This window comes from Setaria viridis, chromosome 5 (assembly GCF_005286985.2).
Source record: "Setaria viridis chromosome 5, Setaria_viridis_v4.0, whole genome shotgun sequence".
In the NCBI taxonomy this organism is placed as follows: domain Eukaryota; kingdom Viridiplantae; phylum Streptophyta; class Magnoliopsida; order Poales; family Poaceae; genus Setaria; species Setaria viridis.
In genome coordinates this window covers 29246833-29268472 of record NC_048267.2, presented here as the reverse complement: position 1 = coordinate 29268472, position 21640 = coordinate 29246833, and the positions used below count along the sequence as shown (strand labels likewise).

The 21640-nt window shown below is 43.9% G+C and overlaps 3 protein-coding genes across 3 annotated transcripts; 2 read left to right on the top strand and 1 right to left on the bottom strand.

Moving 5' to 3' along the window:
- Positions 1 to 3399: 3399 nt before the first annotated feature.
- Positions 3400 to 7195, top strand: LOC117858775 (uroporphyrinogen decarboxylase 1, chloroplastic). The gene is made up of 5 exons (XM_034741903.2): positions 3400 to 3598; positions 3684 to 4072; positions 5169 to 5453; positions 6098 to 6333; positions 6837 to 7195. Exons 1-5 carry the CDS (start codon positions 3460 to 3462, stop codon positions 7003 to 7005), a joined length of 1218 nt encoding a protein of 405 aa, XP_034597794.1. The 5' UTR covers positions 3400 to 3459; the 3' UTR covers positions 7006 to 7195.
- Positions 7196 to 10401: 3206 nt separating this feature from the next.
- Positions 10402 to 18327, top strand: LOC117857295 (uncharacterized). Its single transcript, XM_034739890.2, has 14 exons — positions 10402 to 11093; positions 11202 to 11288; positions 12503 to 12612; positions 12763 to 12813; positions 12934 to 13105; positions 13203 to 13523; positions 13631 to 13831; positions 13940 to 14428; positions 14521 to 14730; positions 15427 to 15615; positions 15818 to 15981; positions 16466 to 16624; positions 17173 to 17251; positions 17571 to 18327. The coding sequence occupies exons 1-14, from the start codon at positions 10614 to 10616 to the stop codon at positions 18012 to 18014; spliced, it is 3156 nt and encodes a 1051-aa protein (XP_034595781.1). The 5' UTR covers positions 10402 to 10613; the 3' UTR covers positions 18015 to 18327.
- Positions 18328 to 18383: 56 nt separating this feature from the next.
- LOC117857296 (mitogen-activated protein kinase kinase 4) lies at positions 18384 to 20108 on the bottom strand. Its single transcript, XM_034739891.2, has one exon. The coding sequence runs from the start codon at positions 20091 to 20093 to the stop codon at positions 18843 to 18845; it is 1251 nt and encodes a 416-aa protein (XP_034595782.1). The 5' UTR covers positions 20094 to 20108; the 3' UTR covers positions 18384 to 18842.
- Between the last annotated feature and the right edge of the window lie 1532 nt (positions 20109 to 21640).

Genomic DNA, 21640 nt, shown 5'->3' with positions numbered 1-21640 from the left:
GCACTAATAACCAAGTTGAGTATGAGGCTTTACTGTTTGGATTGCAAACTTTAGTAGATATGGGTGCAAAGAATATAGATGCTTTTGGAGACTCACTTCTGGTAGTTCAGCAAATTAACGGTGATGCTCAATGTTATAATGGGTTATTGAATAGCTACTTAGACCGATATTTAGGTATAATCAAATCTCTGGATAATTTTACTATCAGCCATTTACCTAGGGAAGAGAATTCTAGAGCTAATTGTTTGGCGCAGCAAGCATCTGGTTATCAAGTTAGCCGGGGAAAAATTTTCTTTTTAGAAAGACCGATGCTGCTAGCTGCGGTCAAAAATAAGACCGATCTGCAGGATGTTAATTCAGTATAGGATGTAGCAGGAGCTGAGTTAACAATCAGTTCGGTTACGGATACACAGATGGCTATTTTGATAGGAACCCAAGATACCCAAGAGGGTGCTAATTCGGTTCAGCAACAAGAGCAGGCCAAAGGAGATTTGGTGCGAGGATTAAAAAGAACCAAACCAGTAGGATACTTTGAGGTAGGAGATTGGAGAGGTCCATTAATTAATTATTTGAAGGATCCAAGTAAATCAAGAGATAGGAAAATTTGGCGACAAGCTTTAAAATATATTTTGTTAGATGATGAGTTATACCGCCGGACAATAGATGGGCTACTTTTGAAGTACTTAGGTCCTGATCAATCTAGAGTAGCTATGGGAGAGGTTCATGAAGGAATATGTGGGACGCATCAGTCGGCTCATAAGATGCAATGGTTATTAAAGAGAGCAACTTTTTATTGGCCGACAATGCTAGAGGATTGTTTTCGTTACTATAAGGGGTGTGAGGCATGTCAGAAGTTTGGAAATGTACAGTTAGCACCCACAACTATGTTGCATCCTATTATTAAGCCGTGGCCATTTAGGAGCTGGGGTTTAGATTTTATTGGTTAGATATATCCTGCTTCTTCTAAAGGTCATCACTTTGTTCTAGTAGCTACAGACTATTTTACTAAATGGACGGAAGCAGTTCCTCTAAAGAATATGACTCATTAAGAAGTGATTAATTTTGTTTGGGAGCATATAATTCATAGATTCGGTATCCCTCAAACTCTAACTTCTGATCAAGGTGCTTCTTTTATGTCTCATCAATTTCATGAGTTTGCCGAATCTTTTAAAATTAAATTGTTGAATTTGTCACCTTATTATGCTCAAGCTAATGGACAGACTGAATATAGTAATAAAACTTTAATTAAACTTATAAAGAAGAAGATTGAAGAGCATCCGAGGAGGTGGCATGAAGTGCTTTCGGAAGCTTTACGGGCTCATCGGATTTCTAAACATGGTGCAACCAAAGTGACACTGTATGAGTTGGTATATGGATAGGAGGTCGTGCTACCTGTAGAAATTAATTTACAAGCTCTTAGAATAGCCAGATAAAATGGTTTGTCGGCTGTGGATTATAATAATTTAATGATGGATATAATAGATGATGTTTCAGAAGAAAGGTTGAAAGCTTTAGAAGAAATTGAGAAGGAGAAATTAAGAATAGCTAAGGCTTACAAAAAAGGTTAAAAGAAAAATCGTTTCAATTAGGAGATTTAGTATGGAAAACGATTTTGCCTATTGGAACTAAAGATAACAAATTCGACAAGTGGTCGCCGAGTTGGGAAGAACCATATAAAATTGTAGAGATTGTTCCAGGTAATTCATATTTTGTGCAATCTTTGCAGGGGGAGAAGTTGCCTAAAACTCTCAATGGAAAATATTTGAAGAAATACTATCCTAGTGTGTGGCAAGAGGTTTGATGGCGTTGTGATCCTAGTGTGTGGCAAGAGGTTTGATGGCGTTGTGGCCGATGTGTTAACAGGACATCGCTCTAAGCACAAGTATTGGCCGATGTATTACTGAAGCATTGCCCTGAGCAATGTATGGCTCGTGAACCAATTTATATTGTCCTCAGGTAAAAGATTGCTTGCTTGCATTGTTAAGATTGCTTGCTTGCATTGTTACGGTGTTTTTGGTAAATGTAATTATACAAAAACAGGGGGCATATGTTTATAGCATAATTTGGCTAGCTTGTTTATTTGATAGGTCAAATTATATTAAGTACCGGTACGTGAGGGAAAGAAGGAAGCAAAAGGAAATAGCAAAGGATCCAGAGTCTTGTTTTAGAATTGGAGATCGTCGAGTACAGCAAAATAATTCATGAAGGCGAAACAAGTATATTTGTGCGGAGTTTTGCATGGTTGAATGCCCAGATCATGGAAGGAGAGATTACGCATGCATAAACGGTGGTGCTGGTAAATGAAGCAACTCCTATGAAGATTTCCATTATGGTGTGATTAGCATGTGGCCGGAAATTTTTTATTGTTGCATTGTAAACCAACGTGTACAAGAATATGGTCTAGTGCGGTCACATTGTAGATTTAGCAGGATAGAACATTGTAGATATGGTAATCGAATTGAACTGGTCAAGTCTTATTCAGTTTAAACGAGAGTGTTGTACCTATACGTGAAGTCATGTATGCCTTATAAATATTAAGGTCATGGCTGATTGAAAAAAGACACAATCAAGATGTTCTTTTTTTCAGCGCAGTAGCTTGTAGTACGTGCCGAGCCCTAGCAGCCCTAGAGCTTGGTCAATCTTTGCTGTTTTGCGCTAAAAAACGGTTGGTTCTCTCCTCCGCGATAGCGAGGTACGTTTGTTGCTTTGCTCGTTCGTCGTAGCGAAAGTACGACAGTTATCATGTCGCTGCGCGGATCAATTTCGGCGGCAACAGCAACCTCGTCACGGGCGTCCAGATCCTCCGGCCTGGCAGCTGGGGCTTGCGGGTGGACACCGGGAAAAAGAGGAAGGGAAGTAGAGAGCCGGGGAGGGGAGGAGGGCCTGCCGCTGACCCGCGGTTGCCTGCTGGTTTGGAGGAGGAGCGCCGCCGCTGTAATGGCTAGGGTTGGGGTCGAGTGGAGAATGAGGATCGACGGAGGAAAGGAGGCGACTCGTCGCTTCTGGCGAAGCAGCGGCAAGCAGTCGCGGATGAGGGGATAGGTGGGCCGGTAGCTGTGAACAAGGTGGGCTGTATTATTGGGCCTCTTTACAATACGGTCTATTCGGTTAACCGGGCCTAGTAACCGAACATATCGGAGTAAATTCGATTACTTGGACCTTGGGACCGATCTGAATTTTCGGTTCGATTAATTCGGTCGGTCATTACGGTATTTCGGTTCGGCTCGGTTACTCGGTCTCGTCCAGCCCCAGACAACGCCGTTACGTGTCTTGCTAGGGAAACAAAAGAACGGCCACCTTCCTCTGAGTCTGCCGTAGCCACGCTCACTGACATGTGGGATCGGTATGCCGTGAGTAAGGTAGCCGTCTAGTCCACATTCCATTTCTACCCAAAGCCAAAACTGATAAGGCGCAAAACCACCTCGGCCGTCGCCGCTACATCGCCTCCAGCCCTCCACCATGATGTCCCCGGCGGCCTCCTCAACGGCCCCGGCCGTTGCCTTCCTCTCTGCGGCGCCCACCTCCTCCTCCTGCAGCCGCCGCAGACGCAGCCGCCTCCGCTCCATCTCCGCATCCCTATCGCCGTCAGCTTCGTCCGGTAAACCCAGCTGCTCCCCTTCCTCTCCCCCGCCATCTCCGCCCTAATCTGAGCATCTGACCTACCCACCGCGTCTCGTACCCAGAGGAGCCGCTGTTGGTGCGCGCGGCGCGGGGCGAGGACGGCCTCCCGCGCCCACCTGCATGGATGATGCGGCAGGCGGGGCGGTATATGGCGGAGTACCAGGCGCTGGCCAAGCGCCACCCCTCGTTCCGGGAGCGGTCCGAGAACACGGACCTCATCGTCGAGATCACTCTGCAGCCCTGGCGCGCCTTCGCGCCCGACGGCGTCATCCTGTTCTCGGACATACTCACGCCGCTGCCGGCCATCGGGGTGCCGTTCGATATCTCCGATTCCAAGGGCCCGGTGATCCAATCGCCCGTGCGGTCCGAGGATCAGGTCAAGCAGCTCGTACCTATCGACCTCGATAAGCTCCATTTCGTCGGGGAGTCGCTCAGGCTTCTGCGAAATGAGGTAATGCCTGTATACATTTTGGTGCTACGGAAAGCTTTGGTTCTATGGAATTTCGTTGTTGTAGTGGTTTAGGATTGAATGATCCAGATTGCTAGCTATGTTATACAAGGTAGCATTAAAAGTCAACGCTCATACTGGGATTTGACCTACAAAGTGCATTGATGTGTAATGGATTCAAGTAACGTCAGGTTCACTACTGCATGCTATGAAAAATTTTGAAAATGACACTAGGCAATGAAAATTGAAATTGTTGGTAATTACTAATTGCTAGCCTCATGCAGGAATAGTTGGTTATTACTGCTAACGTGATGCAGTTGTACTTTTCAATCATACATTTATCATTTATTAAAGTTAGTCTTTGTGGTGCTGCAAATATGTTTATCTCCTTGCATTTCTTTTTGAAAACTAATGTTGGCAGAAGGTCCATTATTAACAATTTAACATTAACGTATTAGTGTAGCATCTGCAAAGCAAAACACTATTGGTTAATTTGTTCTGTTTTGGTGGTTTCAAGACTGTTTTTGGCTGCTATGAATGCCACCAACTGAAAACAAATGTCAGGAAAGCAGGTTTTGATGCATGGTGTGAATGAGATCTTGACATTTTTGAGGTATCTCGTGAAACAGGTTTTCGAATATTGGCAACTTAGTAAATAACTAAATATGCTATGCTGTTGCTTTACTTCTTTCTAGACGTTGATTGTGTGTAGGTGTTACTAGATGCATATTTGTTATTATCTGTATTAGATGTTTATGAATGTGATTGTCTGAAATTTCTAGTGGTATGGATTAGGCATTTCAATTTAAAGTTCCTAGTGGTTAATGAACTGCAAGCCTGGTAAAAAGTCAGTACAATGCTAATCATGTTGTATATTTCAACCCAAAGCTATATTGTTGTTGCTCTCATTGTTGAATATTCTGCTGGGGAAACTACCACCGCAAATCCGCTATACATTCTCAATTTCTCATGAACATCAATAGTTTATTTATGAGTGCACTTTTATCGATATGAATTGGATTTGGTATAGTTCAGCAATGCATTCTGCACTACACTTTCTTTTGATGCTTATACACCCGTTTGCTCCTTTATCCTCTAGATTGATGGAAAAGCTGCTTTGCTAGGATTTGTGGGGGCCCCATGGACAATTGCAACTTATGTTGTTGAAGGAGGGATGACCAACACATACACAAATATAAAGAGCATGTGCCATACAGCTCCAAATGTCTTGAGGGGCCTTCTCTCACACCTTGCACAAGCAATATCTGACTATATCATTTACCAAGTAAACTCTGGGGCTCAGTGTATACAGATATTTGATTCATGGGGTGGACAACTTCCACCTCATGTGTGGGAGCAGTGGTCAAAACCATATATCAAACAGGTAATTGTTCCTTACTTTTCTTGCTCTCATTTATTCCCAACTTCACATATGGCGTGGGTGGCATCACTATGTATCTGCACTGTATAATACAACAGTAATGTCTACCAGCACTAAATGTTCTAAAGTTCATTATCTTCTGAGAATTACTCTCCTTATGCTTACACTGAATACTTATCATATGATTAAATGCTTTAATCCTCTGCAATTTCTGGTAGCACATTTTACACAACTTGTTATGGTTACGGCTACAAGTTCTTCATAACCTGTGAAAGTGAATATGGAAAGAGCTAATCTTTTACACATAATCATTAACTGATGTTTATGTCAGCAACATGTTCTCAGTAATTTAAATTTGTATATTATATGACATGCAATAATGCATTTAGACACTGTATGTTGCTTTAGTTTGGTTTACATATGTGTAAGACTGCAACTAGCACAATATATGTAGTTGGCTGACTTGGTCATAAATGGTAAATTCTGCAGGCTCAGTTGTTTAGAAGGAAAAATCCCAATTTTCATCTTGAGCTTGTAAATTTGCACAAGTTCTAGCTTGTTTGGGACTATTATTTAGATTAAAAGATTCCATGCAAAATTCTAATTTGGTCTATTCTGTTCATTAACCTTTTCCATTTCTTTGACAGATTGTGAGTAGGATTAAGAAAGAGTGCCCTCATGTACCCCTTGTGCTGTATATAAATGGAAATGGAGGTTTACTTGAGCGCATGAAGGATACAGGAGTTGATGTTATTGGGCTTGACTGGACAGTGGACATGGCTGATGGAAGGAGGCGCCTTGGTAATGGAATTGGTGTACAAGGGAACGTGGATCCAGCATTTCTATTTTCACCGTTACCAGTATTGACTGATGAAATTCATAGGTCAGTAACGTTTCATGATTCAATTGTATTTGTGTTTGAGTTTTCGTTGTTTGCAATTAATTAACGAGATCCCCAAAACTGCTCCCTCAGAAGTATATACGTCTTCCTGTCATGTTTGTTACACCATCATTGCTACAGCTTTAGCTCATTTCATTTCTGACACAAGTGTACGGTTGTATACAAATGGATATCCATCACTTGTATACAAATGAATAATCATCTTACTCCTTAGATGTATCGAATTCTTGATCATAGAATAGGAAATAGATGATCATCTCACACAGTTTTAGGGTGTTGCATTATCTTTCTGCATGTTGTTAGCGATCTCACGTAACATGTAAAGTGCAGCAGTATTAAGCCCTTCATGTTTGTGTTGTGTTGCATGGGAGTTGTCTCGTTTGATGCATAAGCTTCTAAAGGAGCTGCACCTTCCAGTCATTATATTCGAAATACCTTTCCATGCTGAACTGCTAATAATTGTTTTATCACTATCTGCTCTGCAGGGTTGTGAAATCAGCTGGTCCAAAAGGTCACATTCTTAATTTGGGTCACGGTGTGCTACAAAAAACACCTGAAGAAGCTGTAGCACATTTCTTTGATGTCACTAGGAGCTTGAGATATGACACCCTTTTCCAAGGTTCAGTTGCTGAAGAATTGCAGCCTGTTGCATGACAACGGCAATCCATTCTTGTTTTCATCAAATGTCTATTTGATCCGTTGTGTATCATCCTCGATTCCTAGTGTTGTCTAGCTCAATACCTTCTGCCTTCTAAGAGCCACTCCTTTTGCGAGAACCTGGATATGTTTTGTAGAGATATAGACAGAAAATTGATGCTATTTTATTCATTGCCTATCAGCTTCATTATTCATCTGCTCAGTAAGGAAATGATGCAACCGGGTTGTAGAAGGAAATCAGGGGAGGATGCAGGGAGTTGTCCGTTTTCTTCTTTTAGAGCCTCAAGCGGCTGTTATTACTCCAGTTAGAATGAATTTATGCAGGTCCTGCAAGGCTGCAACCTCTGTAATTTCCAATGGGCATCATATTTTAGGTAAGTAACCCAAGGATCCTGATGTGGGCTGGTAACAATAATTTAATCTGTCATCGTTTACCTAGAGCAGTACTGGGGCCGCTGTTTATTACAATGTCAGATGGCCCATGTGTTCACATGCTGTCTAGGTTTAGCATATCACATATCTCTGGTCATTCTCCTGGGCTTAAACAAATGATGTGACAAATACTTTTATCAGAAAATGGGTACTAGCCTTTTAAAATATGGCACAAGCATTACCCAAACTCGAAATGTTCTTTATCCGCCCAACTCATTTGGCAATTCATTTATTTTGTTATTCCATGATAAGACTGAGGCATTTCCCCTATGGATGGCTTGATAACTGATATCCTGTTAGATGATAAGACCTATGGCTTTTGTCACAACTGACTCCATTACTTATGGAGTATAACAAATTACATGAATGCTGTCTCATGTATCTGATGATGTCTGACTGAGCATTTTCAATTCAAGAATTTATGATGCCCTGAAATACTGGGCGCAGTTTGGTGTTCTTTTTTATCTCTCCTAGCAGCTGAAAGTTTAGATCGAAATTAAGCGTCGGCAGCTATGATATGTGTGGGTCAACCTCTGTGGTGTCTAAATCAATCAAAATATGATTGCCTTTCCAGGGACAGCACAATGGACCATATGATGTTAATTATTACTGTGGGGTGGGGCTTTGTCTCCTGGATGGTTAACTTTTCCAACCAACTACTGGGATACTTAGGTTAAGGGCCTATTCGGTTCGTGTAACTAAAGTTTATCTCTGTCTTGAATATTTAGATATTAATTAGGAGTAGGAGTATTAAATATAGGTTAATTACAAAATTAATTATATAAATGAAGGCTAATTCGCAAGACGAATCTATTAAGCCTAATTAGTCCATGATTTGACCATGTGATGCTACAGAAAATATGTGCTAATCATGAATTAATTAGGTTTGATAGATTCATCTCGCGAATTAGCCATGGCTTATGCAATTAGTTTTAAATTAGTTCACGTTTAGTTTTTCTAATTGGTATCCAAACATTCAATGTGATCTGAATTAAAAATTAGTCGTAGAAGCTGAGTTGTGCAGTAGTATATTTACGCAGTGAGTACGACGTTATTTATTAGGGGAACACACGAGATCTCTTTTAGCAAAAATCGAAGTCCTGGTGGAAATGATGGGGGACGCACTGAATTATACCTGCCTCCTGATCTGCCACTGGCTCAGAATTGTGGCATGTGACTGAAACGCAGCTCCCATGCTTCATGAATCATTCATGTGTTTTGTAATTGTATTTGAATCGCTATGGTTGCTTGAATTGTTTGCTTGCGTGGTCGTAAAGGGATCTGATTGGGATCCTCCACCACCTCCGTTGACAGCATCTAGCGCGAGCAGATCTGATGGATCGTGACAGTCTTTTTTTTCCCCCTAAAAAATGGAAATCGTGACAGTCTTCTGGTTCACGAATATTCAGAAAACGCAAAACAGAATTCTCTTCACCCACCGCTCCGTCGGGCAGCATATACTAATGTCGTGCGGATGACGAGCGGATACTGCATCCTGAATGTGCGCTTGAGTACGGAGCAGCAGAAAACCACGCTCTTTGTCCGGTTTTTCTTTGTCTGGTTTTTCTGGTTGGTAGGAGGCTAGGAACAAGGAGCCTGTTCGCTTCAGCTTATAAGCCGGTTGAAAAAGCTGAAACGGCTGATTTATTGTGAGAGGAAAATACTGTTTGGTGGCTGATAAGCCGACTGAATAAGCTGAAGCGAACAGGCCCAAGAGTGTTCATCGAGATTCGCCCGGTGTCTGCAGTGCAATCCTCCGAAGACTGGGCGTTCGCTCGCATTCGAATCGGAATGGAACATCATGGAATCAGCTGACACTACTCCTTTTGAATCTGCAGTGCAGTCCTCCGAAAACTTGATGACACTACTCAACTCTAATTCCTGTGAACACTATTCCCTTGTTGTAATCAGGAAGGTACGTGTCATCGAGTCTAATGCCTGGAAACAAACGGGGTGCCGGAAACAGAACATTTTAGCTTGTGCACAAACACAAGGAACTAACGACCAATAGATATTTTCCAGCCACCTTTTGAGCACCGTACAAGCGGACACCTGCCCCTTTGCTGCCACGTTTCAGGGGAGCTTTCGGTCACAGAAGCGTTTCGCTCTCCCGCACGCCCCCTACCAACCGCGCAGTTGGAGCTTTCGGCCACACGAACGTTTTCGTTGTTGCAGGAAAGACCGGAAGAGACAGACCCGGTCCAGGTCCAGCAGATCCTTTTTCCGTGCGCCCGGATTGCGTTGAAAACTTTCCGGGCGGACGAATCAAAAGCTGCCGCCCTCTGGATTCAGAAGCAGGCTTGCACATTCTTTCCGCAAGAATCCTGCCCCTTTTCCATGCGTGCTCGTAAATCATAATGCGTGGCAGCGTTAAGCCATCTCTCGAGTACACTTTCACAGAAAGGCAGAATAGAAATATTGTTTGTGTAAAAAAGTAAACTAAGGAGATATTCGAGCCGTACATTTGGGGAGTAAATTTGGTGTCAAGAAGAAAATGTCTATCTCTTGGAATGTCAATTTATTATTCCATCCTCTCTTTTTTGAAACTAATTTATTATTCCATCCTTGGCTGGGCGACAACAGTGGAGTACTCGAGGAAAACATCTCGTGGGGCTCGGTTTTACCCAAAACAAAGCCTCCTCCTCTACACAAATCTAACGCCACCGAGCGCTTGACTTACCCACAGCATGACACATAGGTCCCACTAGCTTCCGGACCCATCTGTCACACCAAACCAGGCCGAGAGCGTAGCAGAGAACTTGCCTACTGTACGCGGCTTACGGAGCCCGAGACGGCGTGACCCCCATCCCACCCGCCCTCCCGCTTCCCGAAACACGCGGCCCCATGCTCCGGGCGTGGGGAGCCCATCCCCACCGTCCCTTCTCCATCTGACGCACGCGCGCCGCCCCGCTGCGCTCACCACGCCTTAAACGCCACCGCCTCCCCCGTTCTCCTCCCCCTTCTCCCTCTCCCTCTCTCTCCATCTTCTTGAGCTGAACGAAACGCAACGCCTCGCTGCGGAAATACTAGTTGCAGCAGCCGCGCTCGCTCACGAGTCCTGCCAGAGTCTCCTCACTGCCAACCCCATTGCTCCCGCCCGCGACCAATCCGCTGATGGCCGCCGCGCTCGGGGAACTCTAGGAGCGGGCGGGCGCGCGGCTGAGACGCTCGCCATGGGCTCCCTCGAGAACGGGGCCGCGGCGGCGGGGAGCTACAAGCGCGGGCCGGCCCCGGCTCCGCAGCCGCTGCGGGCGGGCGGCGTCGGCGGCGGCTCGCGGAGGGTGCGGGCGAGATCCAGGCTCGCGCGCTTCCTGCTGTTCGAGAAGGTGGACTACCTCCACTGGATCGTCGCCGCCGCCGCCTTCTTCTTCGTCGCCATCGTCTTCGTCGCCTTCCTCCCGGGCTCGGGCGTCGTCGAGCGGCCCAGGCTGCTGCTCCCCTCGCGCCGCGCGGGGCCGGGCCGCGGCGGGGGCGAGCTCTCCTCGCTGCCCCGCGTCGACGTTGGCCTCGGGGGCTGGGAGGCGAGCGTGGTGTTCGAGCCGACCAGGCTGAAGGAGAAGTGGGCGAGGGAGAAAAGGGAGGAGGCCCGGAGCTTGGCGGAGCTCGGGACACCCGTCAGGAGGCTGGGGGTACGGAAGCCGCGCCTTGCCATGGTGAGTACTCGTGTGCTGGCTTGGGGGAGGATTTGAGTGGGTCGGGGATTGATTTCTGGCGATGTAGTTTCTGATTTTCCTCGCTGCTCGCGTTTGAAACTTCTGTAGGTGTTTGGTGACCTGTATCCCAGCGCAATGCAGCTTCAGATGGTTAGCGTTGCCTCGGTGCTGGAGGCTATGGGCTACGAAATGAAGGTGCGTCACACTGAACTACTTTGTCGCGGATCATTGGCTACTAATGTGTGTGTTGGTCATTGCACAAGCACGTGGAGGTACTGATTTGGACGGGACGCGTGCCCTTGTGTTCATTTTGTTAGATTTTGCATCTAGCAGTTGTTTGTGGGTGAACTGGAGATGGCTTAATGGTTGAGCTGAGCTGTTGTGATTTATCGTCTTTTTATGGAGCAAATTGGTTTTGCCATGTATGATGTATAAATATCTCTGGCAATGCATCAGCCACATTGTTGTTCTCTATGTTCTAGTTTGTAGAAGGAAAAATAGGAGGATATACAATGCTAAGTGTGGGGTTACTTCAACGGACTCTTGTGGTAGTCAAATTTTCTGCAGTTGGCTGTCCTCAGTGTGAAAGTATTATGATGCGGATTGTATTTTGCTAGTTCCATGTCGATGTAGAGTTTTTGTGCTATGGAAAAATTTCACGGGCTACACCTTACCAAGTAGCTATTTCGGAGATGCTATCCTTTTTGCTGAAATTTCTTCCTCTACTATAGTTACTCCTGACAGTTGGTTTTTGATGTTGATAAACCTGTCTAGTTAGTGATTGATTTGCCTAAGAGGAACTTCTGCTTTCGTGTATTTGAATGCTGCTACCAGTAACATGATTTATATAAGCATTTGTGACACTGCATTATGAATTGGCTGTCAGAACTTGGAAGCTTAAAGGTATCCAGATCAATCGACTTTGCCTCTTTCATGGATGGATCTTATGTCTTAAAAATGTGTAAGGAATAAATACTTTTACCCTTTTTGTGCGTGTAGAGTATTACCTGCAAAAGTTGTGAATTAGCAACATTATTAGACTTCCATATGCCCAAGAAACACACGAGACCTACACCTAACCAAAATGCTGGCAATGCTAATATCCCTTTCCTGTGGAGATAAGTTGGCACGTTGCTTTATTCGTATGAATTTCTTGAAGTATGTTTATAAGTATGTGCAGAATTTTTGGATAATGATACTTGGAATATTGTATTAATATTATTACACACTAAGCTGCTAACTTTAGTCAATGTTGCTGTATCACGTTGTTTGTTCCTTTTCTTTTTTGATCATTTGGATGCTAGTATGAGTTAAGATATCCTACATATATATTTGCTTACTCACTGTCATATATTGCCCCCAAAATAATTTCCCTGAACCTTAATTTGCTTTACAAATTGTTAATCCAGGTTTTTTCACTTGAGGATGGCCCGTGTGGTAATATTTGGAGAGCCATTGGAGTACCGGTGTGCGTTTTGCCTGAGGACACAAACTTACCTAGTTCTGTAGATTGGTTAGAGTAAGTTTTTGAAGTTCTCTCTCCTGTTGTTATCTTTTCACTTACTGTATTATCATATTATGTGTCCCATCCTGCTTTTACTAAGGTATATGGCACCAGCCTCACTTTCTAATTATTTCCTCACCAGGTTTATTTGCATTATTTCTGCAGCTATGATGGCGTACTTGTGAATTCTATTGAGGCAAGACCAGTATTCTCAAGGTAGTATTACAAAACTAGAATTGCATGACTATATGTTTCTTCATCTGTTTCAGATTGTGATAGAATGCTTTCTGAAAGTCAGATGTTTGATTTGGACCATGTGTCTCTGCCTTCCTACAGTCTTCTGCACGAGCCTTTCAAATCCATACCTGTCATTTGGACTGTGCATGAATGTTCTCTTGCTCATCGTATTAAAGAATATAATGCGAGTGGAATGATTCAGATCATAGATGCTTGGAAAGAAGTCTTCAGCAGGGCAAATGTTATAGTTTTCCCAAACTATATATTACCGGTATTTAATTCTAATCTGATTGTGATTTCAACAAACATAGTCATTTTCATATGGATGAAGATCGACCTAAAAGTATAATTAAATATTTTTCCTGCAGGTGAAGTATGCTGCATTTGATTCTGGTAACTATTTCGTGATTCCAGGTTCTCCCTCAGAAGTATTTCAGGCTGATAACTTTATTGCCAAACATTACCACCAAGATGCGAGGATCAGCTTGGGCTTGAGCCCCAAAGACTTTGTAATCGCTATTGTTGGTACTCCATTTTCATATCGTGAGAATTTGATGGAAGAGACGCTTATCTTGCAAGCAGTAGGTCCTCTATTACAGCAATATCACTCTGAGAATAGCACAGAGTCTGAACTGAAAGTGAAGTTCTTCACTAGGAACATAACCGAGAAGCATAGGATGATCCTTGAGGTTTGCTTTGCACCTTCATGTTCTGTTCATCTTGTGAATTGGTTATTTACATACTTCATTGCTTTATGTTGTGTCTAACCGTGTATTAGTTTTCTGGTTTTTGATAGTCTATTGCTCTGAGTGTTGGCTTCCCAAGAGGTGCAGTGGAGCATGTAGCTGATGGGGACAAGGACAGCCTCCTTGGTACAGCTGACCTTGTTATATATGGTTCCTGTCTCGAGGAGCAATCATTCCCCAGTGTGCTAGTCCAAGCTATGAGTCTTGAGAAGCTGGTTATAGCTCCAGACCTTGCAATTATTAAAAAACATGTATGTTCATGTGCACCCATATTAGATTGTGATTCATCTCTAGGTTTCAAATACTGATGACTGCATATTGTATTATAAATAAACTAACATGGTTGTCATATGGTGTAGATTGATGATGGGGTAAATGGGCTTCTTTTTCCAAGAAAGAATATCGGCATGTTAACTCAAGTCCTACTTCGAGCATTGTCAAATGGTAAAGTCTCTGTTTCAGGGCAAAAGATTGCATCAGTTGGAAAGGCCTATACCAAGAACCTTATGGCTTCTGAGACCATTGAGGGCTATGCTATGCTATTGGAAAATGTTATCAAGTTCCCCACTGATGTACTAAGCCCTTTAACCGCTGGTGAGATACCTTTAGCTCTGAAACAAGAGTGGAAATGGCACCTATTTGAGGACGTGAAGCATTTACATCATATGAATGAGAGTTTGTCTGGCTACAAGATACTCCAGAAACTAGAGCAGGAGTGGCATAGCAACCTAATGGAACGCCCTCCTGTCAGTACATCAAAGATTAGTGAAGCATTCTCTGCAATTGCCTGGGAGGAACAGAGAGCAAATGAGGTTATGGACATCAAAAGAAAAATGGAAGAAGATGAGGTAAAATGCAAAAGTTGCATATTAACCACATAGGTTGCACATCCTCTTTTTCAAACAATCCTTCAAAGTAACTGGAATTGATTATTATGCAGTTGAAGGACAGGAATGACCAACTTCATGGAACATGGGAGGAGGTGTACAGAAATGTCAAAAGGGTAGAGAGGTTAAAGAATGAATTGCATGAAAGAGATGACAAGGAGCTTGAGCGGACAGGTCAGCCGCTTTGTATATATGAGCCTTTCTTTGGGGAGGGGACCTGGCCCTTTCTGCACCAAAGCTCTCTTTATCGTGGAGTTGGCCTGGTAAGCTGTTGTTACCTCTGAGCAACAAAAAATATATGTGGTTGGCCAGAATGTTCCAAAGATGTAGACAACTCTGATGCAGTAAAGTACTAAAGTATACCCAACAGACAACTCTAACAGTAAAGATAGCAATATTGTTGTAAAATATGCTATGTGACCCCAGGTTCTGGTTTAATCAAATTTATGGTTACACAAGCCTTTGATGAACAATATATAGCAATAATTTTGGAAGGTCAACTCCTCTTGAGGTCTATTAGGTGATGACATGTAAACTCCCATCCGTGTCATTGGATGATATTTGGGTGGAATACTACATGATTTATAATCAGTCGAGGAGGCGGAATACTACATGATTTCTCAATCATAGGGGGTTGAATTCTGCCACTCTTAATTGGTGTCCTCTATCCCCTTCATTCCTTCAAACTCTTATCCAACCAAACTGCATCCAAGAATCCACTTGGTGAATCCATAATTTAGCATCCAACAATTGATTTGCACTAGATATTTTTTCCCTTTTTTTAAAATTGTTATGTTCAAGCAAAATAGTTGCTAAAACTAAATCTAGCATTGTTATAATCTAGCCATAACAAACATAGTTACCACTACCAATGGAACAAATATGGCACTGTCAAGACTATGATTTTGCTTTACAAATATTTAATGGCTCATGTTGATAGTTTCCTTCTCTTTCATTAGTCTTCAAAAGGTCGAAGACCTGGAGCGGATGATATTGATGCCTCTTCTCGCCTTCCACTTCTCAACAATGTTTACTATAGAGATATTCTTGGTGAATTTGGAGCTTTCTTTGCTCTCGCCAACAGAATTGACCGAATACATAAAAATCCTTGGATAGGCTTTCAGTCCTGGAGAGTAACAGCAAGAAAGGTAATGATCGAGTTCATTTAGATTTTATTTTTTCAATACCTCTTTTTTGGAGGTACCATGTATTTCATGGGTCTGATAAAATGATGCTTATGCGAGTGTTCTGTGTATGAAACGCACGCTTTTAGTGCAGTGGGAACTATCTACATTGTCCTGTATAACAATTAACATCCTACTTGTACTGAGTAGCTGTTTTTCTAAACAGGCAAACTTATCAAACAATGCTGAAACTGCAATCTTAGAAGCCATTCAATCTCAAAAGCATGGAGATACCTTTTATTTTTGGGTTCGGATGGATCAAGATTCAAGGAACCATGCTAATAAAGATTTTTGGTCCTTCTGTGATGCAACCAATGCTGGGAATTGCAGGTTAGCCAGTTAACTATGTTTCATATTTCATATGTTGAATTATTAATCTGCAAGCCTGCAAATGTAGTGGTTTGAGAAATGTTGCTTCTTTGTTTACTTTTTAGTCCCTTGTCGGGATTCATCTCTAGCTTACCTCGATTTGCTTGGGAGTAAAGGGTTCTGTTGTTGCTGCACATAGTCGATTCTATGAAGCAATACCAAATATGTTTTCCTACAGGATAATCATTCAAGGAGTTTTATGTTCTTTTCTTATAGAGTAGTTATTTTGAGATTTTGTACTGTAGGTTCTCCAGTGCCTGTAAGTTTATCATTGTTACAGAACTATGAGATCTGTTACATTAATAAATGTTATATATATGTATATATGAATATCAGCATCCTAGCCAATGTAATCAGCTGTCTTCTGTACCTTTCAATGGTATTAACATTGCGAACATTGTTCTGTTACAACTGAACTAATCTACTCCATGTTTGTACCTTGAAGGTTAGCTGTTTTGGAGGCCTTCCAAAGAATGTATGGTGTACAGCTTGATCATGAACTGGATTCTCTGCTACACATGCCTAATGATGGAGACACTTGGTCTGTGATGCAAAGTTGGGTCATGCCTACACGGTCATTCCTAGAATTTGTTATGTTTTCAAGGTATGGGTTATGTTTTTGGAATCTTATTGAGAATCTAGCGAGTGTTATTACATTTATAACTAGATAAAAGATGTGTGCACTGGTTAATTATATAATGCTATATGTATATCAAACTATCCACTGTCGCAACAGGATGTCGCTCACTTAAATACATGTATGTCGGTATTGGTAGCATTATAGTGCTAGTGATGATTTGAGGCAGTGTAATTTATGATGATAATTTACCAGTTAGAGGGTAGCCTTGCAATTGGCCAAGATCCAAGTGAAGTGCCTTTTTTGACATGGATAATTTTAGCATAGTTTCTTATTGACCAGGGTCCAAAACAAAACCCATTTGTCTACAAGTATTTGGTCATTTGATCACTTCAAAGGATTATGTTGCTATAGCAGCATGCTAGGCATAAATCAACATGGAACAAACCCTTTTGGTCGCTATTTGCTTGCTTGTGTTGTTCTTTGTGTCCATTCCTTTTACATGATAGGATTTGTATCAATTCAGCCTTTTCTATATGCTTGGTTATAGTTACAGTATGCTGTTGTTTTTTCAGAATGTTTGTTGATGCACTGGATGCACAAATGTATGACAAGCACCATCAAACTGGGCATTGCGTCTTGAGTCTCCACAAGGTTAGCACTGCCACTTCTTTAGATATAACATTAATTTATTTTCAAGTCCTTTTCTGGAGCACTATACTTTCTGAGGATAGAATAATCAATAGTATGAAATGAAATTTGCTATCTATAAGGATATGAGATAATTACCATGCTAGTATACATGGTCGCCCTCTTGTGCTTAGAAAAGAAAAGAAAAATAGAAGCTCATCATTCGCATCGGCCTGATAATGAGACTTGTTTTCATTATGCACTTTTGCCACATGCTTTTGGTTAATTATAGCTCACCTACCTTTAAAAAATTGCATTGTTGACCTTTTTGTATTTTGTACAGGACCGGCACTGCTACTCTCGCCTTCTGGAGTTGATTGTGAATGTTTGGGCATTCCACAGTGCGCGGCGGATGGTTTATGTCAATCCTGAGACTGGTGCAATGCAGGAGCAGCACCAGCTCAGTGGCAGGAGAGGTCAGATGTCAGTCCAGTGGTTCTCCTATGCCATTCTGAAGAGCATGGATGAGGAATTGGCAGAAGAGTTCGACTCGGATCACCCTGACAGGAGGTGGCTCTGGCCACAAACTGGAGAGGTCTTCTGGCAGGGTCTCTATGAGAGGGAGCGGACCATGCGGCAACAGGAGAAGGAGCGGCGGAAGCAGCAGAGCAGAGACAAGATCCAGAGAATCAAGAAGAGAGCTCGGCAAAAGACGCTGGGCAAGTATATAAAGCCACCACCAGAGGATACCGGTGGCTCGAACCATACAATGACCGTAGATTTGTAGCATTTTGACCGCATAATTGGGGTGATGATTCTTTCCGTTGGAAATTTTGTTCATTCTTTCTTCGTTACGGCTAACCGCTAATGTCCTCGCTAGTTGCCCCCCGGACGGGTGTGAATATTTTTGGTCAGTTTTGTCATGCCCTCTGTTTACTGTGGCTTTGTAACATATCTATAGCACCGAGTTGCAGTGGTGTAAATTTGGGTTTCCGTAGGATTCTGGTCTCCTCGAAGCTAAGCTTTTTCTAACTGCGGCATTGCATTTGCAGCCTCCTTAACAATTGAGTAAATGACCCATGATGTCCTATATTGTTAAATTTCCGGTTAATGTCTGCTCTCCGTGTTTCAAAGCCTGCTCAACAAGTCACACATAGAATGTTGACAGACAGTTCTTGAGTTTTGAAAGCACAGTATACATTTCGCACCAAATGACCAAAGCATGCAAATTGCAGAGCAACATACAAAACAGAAAATTGAAGTACCTTATTACATAAACTGAAACACGATAACAAGGATACTTCAGGGACCTTAGGTAATCACAGTAACTGAAAATGCTTGCAAAGAAACCAGGCAAACCGTCCATCCATGATCAATCCACATCCACCCATTCGAATTAGCAAGGTAATCAATTAAGGGTGTGTTTGGTCGGTGGCATGAGCACTATCTTGCATAGGTGGATATATACTTTTCAGAGAAGAGTGTTTTCTGTATGAGCTGACGTAGCCTGCATAAACGGATGCAAATATACATCTCCATCTGGAACCGGCGGATATGCCCAGATGGACCGTCTTGTTCATGGAGGATCGGTGAATGCACTGTATCTGCTTCAACCCTACTCGTCAGTCACTCTCATGTGCAGCTGTGGCTGCGGCAAGGCGACGAACGGGTGCTGCAGCAGCCGAAGCGCGGTCGGCCGGTTCGCGGGGTTCTTCTGGAGGCACAGGCTGATGAAGTTCTTGAACTCCGGCGAGGCGTCCCGCGGCGCCTGCGGCGAGTCGGAGTGGCAAATCGCGGACATGAGCGCGGCCCAGTCGCCCTGCTTGGTGAGGTTCTCGCCCAAGGGGAACCGGCCCAGGTAGACCTCGAGGATGGTCAGGCCGAAGCTCCAGATGTCGCCGGCGTACCCGTCGTAGGCGCCGTCGTTCAGGTCGGTGTTGATGCGCTCGGGGCTCATGTACGCGATGCTGCCCACGGAGGAGTTGCAGGGGTCCATGATCTGGTTCAGGATGCGCCCCACACCAAAGTCGGCGATCTTCACGCGCCGGCCGGAGTCGATGAGGAGTTTGGAGGGCTTGATGTCGCGGTGCACGATGTGACGCCGGTGGAGATAGGCGATTCCTGAGAGCACCTGGCGCGCCAGGTGCGCGAGGAAGCGTTCGTCGGCGATGCGGTGGCCCTCGAGCGAGCCCCCGTCCATGTACTCGAGCAGGATCTGGAGCTCGCCGTCCAGCTCGTACATGCCGATGCAGCGCACCACGGCCGGGTGCTCAGCGGTGCGGAGGATGGCGACCTCGCGCACGATCTGCCGCCGCACGGCGTCGTCGTGTTTGCCGTAGAGCACCTTGAGCGCATAGGCGCAGCCCGTGGTACGGTGGCGCACCATCCACACCGTCCCGCCTGCCCCGCTTCCGATGCAGCGCACGCGCTCCAGCTCGCACAGAGGCGGCGGCGGGTTCGGCGGCGCGGAGCCAGCCGAGGTGGGCGCGCCGAGCGACGCCGCCCCCGAGAGGGATCCCGACGACGACATGGACGACGGCGCGGAGGACGGAGGGAGCGGTAGCGGCACGGCGAGGGAGGTCAAATCCCGCTGCGGCAACGGCAGCGTGAGATCCGGGCGCCGGCGCGACCGCCCGGGCATGCCCGGCTGCTGCGAGATCAAAGGCCCGTCCGGCGTATTCTCAGACTTTGTCCTTTCCTGGGCACCACCATGGACTTGGACTATGTAGTCTTCGTCCTGGCACGTTTTGCCGCCATCATGGACATCGTCCGGACTTTTCACACTTTTGGTGCACTTCTCCTTCCTACGTCTTTTTCGGCCACCATGCCTGGCGTCAGTTTGAAGGTAGATGGTGACGTACGTCATGAGGTTAGCACGCCACATGTTTGTGAGAAAATTTAACAAAAGTAACGTCTTTATGTGCAAAATTACCAAGGAATATATATTTTTTTGCGGGGAAAATTACCAAGGAATATAAAGCAATGGGCGGAGAGCACAGATCACTAGTTTTATGAAATTTTGCTGCATGTAGGTGTAGTTTTATGAAATTTGCTCCTTGTTACAAGGAAATTTCATATAAGCATCTTTATTCTCATCCAGTGGCGGACTTAGGTAGACACTGCAGTCTGCATCGTAGTGTGATGTCTGCCTTGCTACGTGCCTTTAGCAAGTTTATGATGCAGTGCATTCCCGCTGATTGGAGCCCGAGCAGGTGTCTAGGGTCGCCGGAGACCCTGGGTCCGCCCCTGTTCTCATCGTTCCTTGAGTTCTCACCTTGAGCTACAGTGTTCATCCAGGCCTTAAGGATATCTTGAACAAGTCTTCAATCTAATTCAAGAAGAAATCAACTTGCGGAGGAGCGCGTGTGGTAACCCAATGTTGGGTTCGTGATTTACCATGTATCTTAATGATAGTGCTAAGAGAGTTAATAATTTATGTAATATTGACTTTTATGTATGCTGTAACATTTCTGCTCTCCTACTTGAATGAATAGCTGTGCTCCTGCTCCCTTTTAAAGGAGAAGGCCTTAAGGATATCATCTTCTACAGTGCGGGGTTCTTTCTGGTTCTTCACTACTTCGTATATACCGAATTCTGTCACCATAAAAGTTCAAATTCAGTAACTGCACTCTGATTCTGGGAATTCTTGGATGATTGCTAACGGCAGTCGTCAAGGCAGTCTCTGCATCAGAACTTGCATCCCAAACTTTTGCAGAGATCTCGTAGCATCCTGTTCTTGTTCTGGGAGACTGCATAAACCATATCGACTACATTCAAAAACCTTGAACATTGAAGTGGGGGAACACGAGTTCGATCCTACAATCTTTTTGTGTTCATGTGGCAACATTGAACATGTCTAGAAACAAGAAACTATAGCTATGTACTGCATGTACCTTCTTATTGCCGCTGCATCCGTGGGCTTCCATACAATTTCACTATATTTTCAAAAGGTTGTTTTATCAGGGAAGTCGATTAGAAATCACAAAGTTAGGGCCTGTTCATTATTACAAAATTTCAGTATAAGCTGAACCCTTACACAATAGGGGATCAATAAAGCAAAGCCAAGCAAGAAGCGTCATGTATTTTCCAGTGAAGAGTCCGGAAAATGCCTATGGGAATGCCAATCAACAATCATCACGAGAGCAGCTTGCGCTACATCTCTCCCTACTGGATTTGAGATGATAGGCCAAAGCCCCAGGATAAAAGCTTCGCAGCAGAAAAAGCAGCTAAAACACAAATTATTCACCGAAGCAAAAAAAAAATCACAATGGTAAAATCTAGTCCAAATATGGTTAGTAAAATACTTCTAAAATACTCCCTGCGTCCCAAATTGTAAGTCATTCCAAGAATCTCGGAGAGTCAAAGCATCTCAAGTTTGACCAAAATTATAGAGAAAAATATAAAGATTATGAC